The sequence below is a fragment of the Gymnoscopelus braueri genome (genome assembly GCF_963280865.1).
Source record: "Gymnoscopelus braueri genome assembly, chromosome: 1".
NCBI classification, from domain to species: domain Eukaryota; kingdom Metazoa; phylum Chordata; class Actinopteri; order Myctophiformes; family Myctophidae; genus Gymnoscopelus; species Gymnoscopelus braueri.
Genome location: NC_137603.1, coordinates 24,815,385 through 24,827,071, shown reverse-complemented (window position 1 = coordinate 24,827,071; position 11,687 = coordinate 24,815,385). Strand labels below are relative to the sequence as shown.

The following is an 11,687-nucleotide window of genomic DNA, read 5'->3' as shown; positions in this document are numbered from 1 at the left end:
TGTGTGACTTTGTTGTTGTCTCACTCACATACTTTCCTGTTTGATGTTTTTTGTCTCACCATGTACAGCACTTTGGTCAGTTTCGATTGTTGTAAATGTGCTTTATAAATAAAGTTTGATTTGATTTGATTTGATTTGGGATACATTGAAATATGAGAAGGGCTCCTGGCTATGATTGGTGACATTTTGAAGTTTCAGGCATTGTGTAAATATAATTATCAAAGTGTAAAAACCTTATCGAAGGTGACTTCATACCTCCCAGGGGTATAGGGGTTATCAGCGCTTGGTGAGCTCATGCTACCTCATGTGGCGGTGTAGAGGTAGAGCTATTCGCGATCCACACATTTTCCACATGTGGGGCAGGTGTGTGTTGAATCTGAAGACCCATGACTCCTCCAGCAGGTTCTAACATTATATTCTAGCCCCGCAGAACTGCCTCCCTCCATACCCACTCTCAGCATTACAGAGGTTGAGTCACAGAGTACAGTCAATAGATCAGAACAATACCTTTCTGTTACATACTTTGCTGCAGTAAGACAATTCAGTACAGACAATTCAAACACATACTTGTGTTTGACATTGGGATTTAGTAAAGTGCTAGCAGCATGTAGGTCTGTCTGAAGACCAGGGATTGCATTTGAACCTGTAGTATGATATGATGTGATGTGTGTGCACATGGTTGCATGTACTATGTGACACTGACTATATGGCATGCAAGCTATATTTCTTATGTAACATCTGTGCACTAACCTCCCCTCTCTCTTTCTCTGTCTATGTGTGTGCGTGTGTGTGTGTGCGTGCGTGTCTGTCTGTCTGTCTGTCTGTCTGTCTGTCTGTCTGTCTGTCTGTCTGTCTGTCTGTCTGTCTGTCTGTCTGTCTGTCTGTCTGTCTGTCTGTCTGTCTGTCTGTCTGTCCCCTGTGTAACCCGAGGACCGACAGAACCGACAATATATGTCTTTGTATCTGTCTCTCTGTCTGTGTATCTGTGTCCCATTTAATGCCCACTGGGCATCGATCCCTGTTGGGAACGATGCCCGTTAGCAACACATGCCCTCTGGTTATGCAATACCTGGTGGAAATCCCATATGTCATCAATCTGTAAATCCCAGAACCATTGACCAAAACATACGTAAGATTAGCTCCGGACAAACACGGACATAAGAGAATCTTATGTGTGATTCTTCTGATGTTTACACTCCATTAGGCTGCACCTCTGACCTCTCCAGTATTTTCTAGTGATTCACTCAACAAAAATGACAGATTCAACTGAAAACTAAGTGTCAGAAAGTGGTATGACATCCAGAGCACTGCATATAGAGGGTACAAGCTTTCATCTTGCTCAATCTTTAATGACTTTTGATATTAGAATTGCATCTTTGCCTTGACAGTTTTATCCCTCAGGAAAAACATACTGTAACAGGGCCAAACTCATGACAACTTCAGATATACATAAAACATCAAATAAGCGCTGCTACTGTACATACCAAGTGAACCCTGAAATAAAACTTGTGATACTACATGTATCACAATGATATTTCTCTGTAATCTAATCTGTCAGACTTGTCCCTTCCCTAAGGAAAGCTACATGCAAGAGTGTTTATTTTTAAACCCCAGGCTCTGACGACACTTGCACATGTGTTCTTGTCGTAGTGAAAACAAAACAAAAGAACTGGACTTCAATGAGTCAGTGTGTACATGTTTTTATTTACTTTAAGCAATAATAAATCAAACAACACAAGGTATTGCGATATTATGTACTTCATCATCATAGGGATGAATCATTGAACTCTGAGCACTCTGTGTCATGTCCTGCCCTAAACCAGAAATGATACCTGTTTAGCTGTGTGTTCTTTTTGACAACCTAATTTTGACTATAGTCTCCAGTTAGATTTGGCTTCAATTTTGCTATGTCATATCAGGCAAGCTATGAGTTGTTTGCTCTTTAGTGCCAAAGTTCTGGTAAAGTTCTAAAATAGATTGGTGTTTTTCTTTTATCTATAACAGGTCACAGTTCGTAGCTAGATGCAGCCAGGCTTTGGGCAGTATCCAAAATGACCACAGCAGAGATTTCACAATAGATTTTTTTCTTTTCCAGGAATCAGAGGTCCTGTAGAATTTCCCAGAAGAATTGAGGCTGTTCTCAACCGATATAAAGTCTCGGGGCCACAAAACTTGAACACGCACAGCAGCAGACTAAATAGAAAGAAACATACTTTATTTATCACGCAGAAGATGGATACTCACAACAAATTGTGGTAAGTAATTATTCATGTTACTTGTTTATTGAAACCTTACCCTGTCAAACATAACCAGGATCTCTAGGCAGAGTGTTGGCAGTCACTGCCTCAGTAGACCTCTTTTATTTATTTTTGGGGCATTTTCAAGCCTTTATTTGACAGCGGCAGTGGAGATTGACAGAAAATGGCAGCACAGAGAGATGGGGAAGAGCATGCAGCAAAGGGCCTCGGGTCATATTCGAACCCGGGGTTCTGAGCCTTAATGGTATATGTGCTACACCAGGTGAGCTACTGGGGCCAGTAGTTCACCTGGCTACGTCAGTGGCCAGTCTATGATGGCAGTTGTCTATGACTTATCTATGATGTGTGACTCCATATTTGGGCAAGGTTTCAGCCCAATTCACTCATACTTTCTTATACTGTAGATGGCTTGGCTCTGAAAGAGCATACCGGTAGCCAACAACGTCATCCGTGACCAAATTTAAACAATCTGAGCCCCTTTGATTATAAAAAGTGATAAAGCAAATATTTGGACACCCCGCCTTCATTTTTCATGATGGTGGTTATTGGAGGTCCCTGCGCTACAATACGCAACCATAGCTTTGCATTAGGACAGAAAAATATATCCCTGTGTAGTGTGTACAATCTTTCTCACAAATGCAATGCTGATACCTTGTTGTTTGCACCTCCAAGACAATAGCGGAATTGGCTATGCCCCCAAATACCTGTATGTTTGTCTCAAAGAATAGTGCTTACTGCTTACAATTCATAAAAGTGTTTTATCAACCAACACATTTAGTTCCTTTAAAAGATCATTTGTTTATAACAATATTATACCACAAATGGTAATTATCCCATAGGAGCAGTCAGTGGCGGGTGCTATTCATGGTAACTAATGTAACCAAAGGTTAAATGAACACTGAGGACATTACAGTGTTGTGTTTTAGAATGACATGCCATGTGATTGTGTTGTCCTAAGGTTCTCCTTGGCTGTGGTCCAGTTGGCTGCATGGGCCAGTCTGGCAGATGTGACTCACCCTGAAGGCAGAATGAAACACGATATGTCAGGTACACACGTGCACGCACTTACGCACACACACACACACACACACGCACGCACGCACGCACGTACGCACGCAGAAATAGAATTAGAATTAGAATTGGAATTGGAATTGGAAATAAAGACAGATTCTGTATACATGTATGCAAACACAAAGATAAATATAAGCAAAAAGCAAAAAAACAAAAGAAAGACATAAAATCAGTCCAACTACAGCTGCTCACAGTCTGCAGAGGCTGTTGCGCCAATGTCTCCAAATCATGGAAGAGAACCGAGTAGAACTCTTCACAGGGTTAATTAAAATCTTAATAACATGATTGTCAGACTCTTCAAGACGACATATGAATTTGTACATTACTTTTCGTAAAGGGGCCTTATACATGCAAGCATGTACATAGGGGATCATAAGTGCAATTCCATCCCCTTGAAGCTTGAAACATACTCTACCATACAAATTGGACAAAATTACATTTTATTAATTGAAAAAAGTTACATAGTGCCACTTTAAGTGCAATAAGCTCATCCTCTTCTTGCACGAGACTCATTCTTATTCAATTCAGTACTTCATAGGATCCATTATAGTAAAGCTAAGTTATCGAAAATGTACCCGAACCTTTCTGACACCTCTCTGTGATAGATGCTTTCAGCCAACTTGATGTATATTTGGTCGGTCTGGCTAGTGCCAGGCTAACCCCAACCCCTAATTAGCATGCCACTTGGACACAGGCCGGGGTCTGATCAGCCTCGGTCGGGTTGCCTGGAGGAGGGTGTCTGTTGCAAGACCCGAAACACCCAGTGACTCCAGGTAACAACACTGATGATGTGTCCAAGTTTGTGCATGAGTTGATGTTTTATTAACGGTCATGCCCAAGTTTGGCTGTTTTTTTTGTTTTGTTTTACCACTTGAACCCTATACGTCCATATTCTGGGCATGTCATAGGCGAACTGTGAAAATAGTTCGCTGCAAAGTATTCTGTAAAGAGATTGGTGAAGAGGGAAAAGGGCAGGGGCCAAGAACAGAAGGTTAATCTTATGTCAGAGATATTAGAACTGACTGCGGATCCATGTCAAAGTAATTTGGAATATAAGTAAACATTTGTAAAGAACTATGGGTTAATGTAATAATGACTCAGTGGAATACACTCCTCTCTTACCTATGCATTTGGTATACCCTGTTGTAGACGCCTATAGGCTCCTGACCATTTGCATTTCTTTTGTTACTATGCTAGTTTATGGTTGGGTTGCAGGAGAAAAGATGTTGGCTAGGTATGTCTGTAACAGAAGGGGTTTCCTTTGATGAGTGGAGGCATTTAAGTCGAAGTCAGTCAGTGTGTTCTAGCTGACTGGTCATTCCGATTCTGTGCTAATGCTGTGTGAATTATAACACTCATTCTTCTTAAAACTTTGAATTGTCTCTGCCTTATTTGTCTCGAACTTTTGACTCAGTCCCCATCCAGATTTTTGCACCGTCATCCATCACCACAGACATTTTTATTATAAATACTTCCAGCCTCTCAGAGCCTCTCATCTCTCACTTCAAAGCAATGCATATGTGATTAGGTGTTGATATTCATTATTTCGGGGCGTGTGCATGCATGCAAATCCTTGTGTAAACTGTGGTAAACAATGTGTCGGTTCAAATGTGTGGGCAGCCGATATACACGGACTGTGACTTGGTCAGGTGCAGGCAGTGCTTAAGGTTAGGTTGTTATTATGTTGTTATTTTTCATTTATTTAATTCATTCTATCAGAATTTATTTTAGTTACTTATTTCTTAGTTTGTATGGGCAGGGAGGGGACGCTAATGAGACACAAGAGGGGTATTGGGTATTTTTCATGGCGAATATTTTTGAAAATGTTTTGGAAAATTTCACCTAGAATGACAAAATAGGGATGACAGTTTGAAAATTGTAATAATTCTGCATATTTTTTAAATGTTGATGTTTATGTCCCAGCTCTAAGGCCAGGAGCATTGCGTTTCCCACGTATGGTTGGGGGAACCTTGGCACCTCATGTTCCTTGGCAGGCCATGGTGTATCTGGGCGACAGAGAGTCAGATGGGGGCTTTGCAGGAGGCACTCTCATCTCTGACCGTTGGGTTCTGACCACTGGCAGAAACTTGTTTGTCAAGAAGCAGCGCCAGGACACTCTGGGAAAAGAACCCCTCACCCCCAAAGTGTACCTGGGTATCTCCCACCGGGCTGGGGCTAATGCTTCTACCGAGCATCCAGTTGAGAAGGTGAGCAAGTGCCCCGCAAAATCCTGAGTGTTATTTTAACTGACTGAGAGTGTGCGGATGCAACCAAGTTACATTTGTACAATGAACACTCAGGATTTTACAGCGTAAGAGCGGTTCTTTGATGTGGATTAGAGAACACAAAACAATACTGTGATTCTAATATCAATGACAAGAATCACTATTCAAAACAATATTTACAAAATTCTTAATGTGAAATTTAAAAAATGTAATAAAAAAGATCATAAGCAAATAATAATAATAATAACAACAACAACAATAATTATACAACCATAATTACCATAGAGTAATGATTAAAAAAATAATTTAGACTGTAACGATCTGTTTCCCAAGCATTCTAAAAATGTGAAGACCAGTTTAATCGCAAAAAGAATGGTAGGGTAAGTGATATTTTTGGGTAATTTATTTATTTTTGTTAAAAAGGTTAAAGTACTATATTCTGATAGTAATCATTGCTACAGAGCGTTCGTTTGGTCACAGGGGTTTCTCCAGCTCTTTAGTAAACAGAATATAGTACATTTTCAGGTAGGTGACACATTTTAAGCCAATCAGGAGAGAGCACTGAAAATGCATTTTCTGTTTAATAAAGAGCTGGAGACACATCCTTTTACTGAACAAACACTCTAGCAATGAGTACTATCAGAATATAGAACTATTTAACACTTATTTTAACCAAAGTAAATCACTTACCCTACCTTTAACTAAATTAGAATTCACCTTTCTATTCTTTATTACCTCCAACTCCCAGGTGGTTCTGCACCCGGGCTTCCAGAACCAGTCGGACTGGGACAACGACCTGGCTCTGATCCAGCTGAAGCACCCTGTGGCCGTGGGGGACAGAGTGACCCCCATCCCCTTACCAGAGCCAGGTCAGGACATGGGTTCATCAGGTGTCATCGCTGGCTGGGGCCAGGGGGCCCTCTTTACCCATGCCCTGTCACTCAAACACCTGGTGCTGTCCCTGGCCAATCAGGACTCCTGTAAGAATCAGCATAAGGGCGGACGCACTCCGAAGGTAGGCCTGTCACAATTATTGTTACATAATTATCGCCTAATGTACTGAAAAAATGCCTCTTCTGGCCCATTTTGATTATGGATACCTAAAAGCCAAACAGAAATGTGATTTTTATATATATGTTCCAATGTTCAGTGCCAAAAAGCACAATTAAATTACCGCCAAGTAAGATGTCATGATCGGAAACGCGATCGTCCGGCTCGTTCAATATACTAATTGCTAGGAAAACAACAGTACAGTACGGTACTGACCCTTTGTCCTGCACTATGCAAACACTGTTGAGTGTGTACAATAGATGTATAATGTTTTGTATTGTACATTTAGCCAATTATGTGATGGCGTTCGTTTGGATGTGATTTATTTTTATCCTGCTGTATCTACAGTACTTTTTCTTGCCTAGTAATCTGTATCTTAACTGCTATGCCACCTTTGGATTGAATTTCCCTCACAGGATCAATAAAGGACTTATCTTATCTTGATTATCTTGTCTAATCTTATCTTGTCTACTCTTATCTTATCCCGAAGGTGGATGACAACATGTTCTGCACGGCGCCCACCTCGTATGAAGAAAACGTTTGTTACGGGGATGCAGGAGGTGCTCTGGCTGTCAGAGACCCTCAGGATGGTCAGGTGTATGCAGCAGGCATTCTGTCCTTTGACCGTTCCTGCCGCGGGGACATGTATGCAGTCTATATGAAAATCTCCGCATATCTGCCCTGGATCCACGCTGTCCTCAGGGGAGATACAGAGGGATCGTCAGCTTTGCGTTCTGCAGTAATGGCTGAGATGTATGCAAGGCAACCTTAACCACTTGAACCCTCTGTACTTAGTAAATTGGACATGAGTTGCAACTTTTTGGATATTTTTTCACACTACACCAGGAGTCTTCAACATTTTTCGGGCCAAGGACTCCATAGATGAGAGAGAAGCAGGGACCCCCCCACTACATATTGTATGAAATTATGTTGCAAATTAAACTTTTTCATATTTCATAGATGGCTTCATAGACTTGTTTGACAGCATTATCGTTTGTTTATTTACACCGTTCTTTTCTATCAATATGTTGGATTCATGTTAATCGGTATTTTTCAGACATTTCAATGACAATAAAATAAACTCAATTATAATGAAGGCTTTCATTGTCTCATTTGGATTAGCCATATGTCATACTGTAATGAACGTTGCTTTGTAAGAGGGTTTAGCAATTATTGCTGCTGTGTTAAAAGTCATTATCACTGCTTGGCAAGTAGAAAATAAACGTTTCATGTTAAATTGGCCAGAGTTGTGTGAGTCTGGCTGCTGATGTGGTTTGGTTGTCTAATATCACTGATGGATATTTTCTTATCACCCATATAAAGTACAGAAAACGTTCAGAAAGGTAACAAGGAAACTCACACAGGCAGCCATTGGGTGATCAATATTCTGTATTATTTAGATGGAGAGAGAAAGGTTTTACAGATATCACATGGCTGGACTAAGCGCCCAGCAGCGGCTTCCCTCTCTAACGAGAGACAGAATGGACTTGGGTTTTAACATGACCCTTATCAGTTTGGTAACATAAACATATGACATCATGGATTTGACAGTGGTGAGCTTCTGTACGGAGGTGCAATCCTTTCATTGGATGAGAGGTATCACACGTCGTCGTCAGTGGCGGCCATCTTGGTTCATTTCCGTTTCCTCCATGCTTAATCAACTCAAGTTCATGGTGACATCAAAACTCCTGTAGTGTGCTGAAAACATTTCCTTCTAACTAACAATATTATGACATTCCTCGAGTCGACTGGTACCAACACAGCTGTATACAGACTGAAATCTGTTTACTGCAAAACGTGCAAAACGTTTATCAGACAAGGCCCTGACTTCTTGGTGAAACGTGTCAGTTTGACAGTGAGAGTTAGGCCAAAGATGATACTATCTAAAATGATACACAAATCAGGATCTAATGTGTTAATGATTATTAAAAATAGATCTAACAATCACAATGTCAGGTACATATTTATCAAAACTTTAATACATTAGGACACAAACATTCACTCAAGTCGAAACATGATCATTGATCATGTCTATGCTGGTACCATGAAGAACCAGTGCCACAGTCTTTTCCAGCAAAAATACTGCATATGTGCTAATGTTTGAGGGAAATGCATCTTTTTTTTTAATCGTGGGTAAGGAGCAGGGAGCTCCTCCGTAGCAACTAAAATATTAATGTCCCTGTCAGCGGTCATTACTTGTCTTGCTGTGCACTCTTTCTTGCTCACTCCTGCTGAGCTTTGCATAACATCAAGGTGCTTGGAGCTCCTTATAAGCTTACAAGCTCCTTATAATTGTCTCTGCCAGGCCGAAAGGCATGGCGAGAGAGTATGTTTTACCCCCTGTCCGTCCGTACGTCCGTCCGTGTGTCCGTCCGTCCGTGTGTCCGTCCGTGTGTCCGTCCTGTCCGTCCCTTAGCAGCTAATCTCTGAAAAAAGCCGACCTACAGTACAAGCTTGTAGATCTGCTACTTCTGCTGATTGTTTGACCCACAATAGGGATGCTAGGTTTTATGTGGTTAATTTGGTTTTTAAAAACGTTTTGCTTTGTAACTTTTATTTGTGAGCAGAATTATGTTGAGCATTAAGGCAAATGTAATACAGATTTTGATTACATATAAACAGAGTTTGAAACGCTGAGGCCTACCGAAACGTGTCCGTTTCTCTAGATTGACTGCTGCTGCTGCTTCTCAAAAGAGTGTGGATAATTCCTTCACTGTATACTTGTCAAGAATCTGCACCCAGTTTAACCTCAAGAGACCACGCTTTAAGACTACCCTTTGAGTTGAGCGTGCCTTTCCCCTGGAAGTGAGTTGCTTATCATCAGTATCATGTCAGTATCATGTCAGTATCATGTCAGTATCATGTCAGTATCATGGTCAGGATGCACAAGGAGAGTGACTTAGTGCCACTTCCTACCCCTCTCACAGCCTGTTCTCCCTTCTGCCGTCGGGTAAATCAATGGTTCCCAAACGTTTTAGCTAAAGACCGAAAAGAGAAATTTAGACGTTAGACATACATTTTGCCTGGGACCCAAACTAGTGAAAATAGAAGATCTACAAGCTCACAAAAAAGGGGGACTTTAAACGCGACCCATAAAAAGTGGTCCGCGACCCACTGTTTGGGAAACAGTGGGGTAAATGATACAGGAGCATCCGTGGCAGGACAGCAAGGATGTGGACATTTTTATTTCCCCAGGCAGTCAGACTCTTGAACTTCAATAAGAAAAATCCTGCCCTCTCTCAATCAAATGATTGTCGATTTCAGGACGAGGATCAGGCCACAACACCATCCAATGACCATCGATGGCTCAGCTGTGCAGAGGGTAACAAGTACAACATTCCTGGAAGTGCTGACAGACAACCTGACCCAGAGCAGCAACACCACTATTATATTGATTAATAAAAATTAACCATAGTCCATGGTTAATCAGTCTGAACTGTGTTTTCATGGAATAAATTGCTGCTGCCAGCCATTGTACTCTGGTGTGGGATAATCTATATCTTGCTTAAGACATTGTCTCCAAATATTTGCTTTTTAGACCTCTTCAAATGTTCTGCGAGCTATGTTTGTCAGGAAGAAGACACAATCTTCATTAACCTTATGTTGACACAGTAATGCAGCAATCTGTTGATTACAGTGAGGCTGGGACACTGTGAGTAGGATACATTGTTGTCTTTGACCAAAATTGCCACTGTAGATCACGCAGGGAACTGTCCAGCTGTCAACTTTCTCTTGGCACAGTTCAGGGAACAGCTGTAGTACTCGACCATTCTTTCTCCGCTCTCCTCCTCCTGAGACAGCACAGTGCCCTATATTACTTATATTGGTCTACCTACACCCAAATGATCAATACATTAATCTAGTATGCTTATTTCTACTAATTTGTTCAAATATACAAATTATCTAATTAAATGGGCACATTACAAAAATGTCTTTGGCAGAAATGGATTTTACAGGACAAATTACCTTGGGATCAACTGTAAAAAGTGTGGTATGTGACCATTGTTTTTCGTCAAGAAGTCGTCATAATTGATACAGAAAAAAAAAATTCAGGGTCTGAATGTCTAAATACTTAAAAAAAACATTTAAGCCGTTCTTTCCAACTAAGTTGGGGTTGCCCATTCATTTGATGATACTTTGGAGATTGCCAGAACCCAAGGACATACATTAAATCAAGGTCAAGGTAAAATTACATAGTAATAAGTATATTTAGCTTGGACACTGGGTTATACTGCAATATAGTGAAACTGTTCTTCCATTTTGTGACAATGTGAATAATACAAAACAAATAAACAGAATAAACCCACCATGGTGGTAGTCTATATTAATGATTTAATAGTAAATGACAATAATCAAGGTTCAAGGCTTCTTTATTGTCACATCTTGCGTACAGAAAGAGAAAAACAAGACAAAAAAACTTAACAGTCTCCAGAACAGAGGCACAGTACAGTACATTTGAGTGCAACTTTGGCACACTTGCATCGTCCAGTACACCCTTTCGTGCAGCAACAGCGGATTAATTCATGGCACGATTGTGATGCTTCAGAGAGAGTGGTCCAAAATGGTTGCCACCCAGTTGTTTCCTTTGTCCAGCCCCGGTCAGATCGCTCTGGCATCTCTGGTTCCAGGATCAATGCCTGATTCCAACAGTTGGCCTGGTAACAAGTGTGCTTGATGTGTTTCTTGAGAGCTGCCTGAGTTTGGAGGAATGTCTCTAGTGTTCTTGACTTCTGTGTGAAGAACCGTTTCCTGGCATCATTCACTTCCGTGCACTCACTGGTTCGGTCATTGATGAGCACCACAAATCGCTCTAGCCACCTGATTCGGATGCTATCAATGCATTGAATGGGACATTATCACCTCTTATTAGACCTTTGAATGGGCGAAATAGGCGACATACTGACCTACCCACGATTTATCAGACCATTCATTGGGTGTTATCAAGACATACTGACCTACCAACGGAGATGACTTAAATAGTTCAGTTTCGGTTTTGGTTTTAGTTTTGGACCATGACGGAGGCGCGCAGTCACAGGCGAACTGTCACCCCGTGAAGGACCACCGAGGGAGCTGAAGCGACCGA

General features: G+C 41.1%; 1 protein-coding gene across 1 annotated transcript; it reads left to right on the top strand.

Moving 5' to 3' along the window:
- Window positions 1-2,171: 2,171 nt before the first annotated feature.
- Window positions 2,172-7,502, top strand: hp (haptoglobin). Its single transcript, XM_080428618.1, has 5 exons — window positions 2,172-2,255; window positions 3,217-3,305; window positions 5,253-5,536; window positions 6,303-6,569; window positions 7,095-7,502. The coding sequence occupies exons 1-5, from the start codon at window positions 2,233-2,235 to the stop codon at window positions 7,374-7,376; spliced, it is 945 nt and encodes a 314-aa protein (XP_080284744.1). The 5' UTR covers window positions 2,172-2,232; the 3' UTR covers window positions 7,377-7,502.
- Window positions 7,503-11,687: the final 4,185 nt, after the last annotated feature.

What these genes read in the sequence shown, in the direction of transcription:
- hp (XM_080428618.1), top strand. Translation starts at nt 2,233, where the DNA reads ATGGATACTCACAACAAATTGTG. An exon ending in GATACTCACAACAAATTGTG is followed by an intron (nt 2,256 to 3,216) that starts GTAAGTAATTAT and finishes TGTTGTCCTAAG; the next exon opens with GTTCTCCTTGGCTGTGGTCC. An exon ending in CCGAGCATCCAGTTGAGAAG is followed by an intron (nt 5,537 to 6,302) that starts GTGAGCAAGTGC and finishes TCCAACTCCCAG; the next exon opens with GTGGTTCTGCACCCGGGCTT.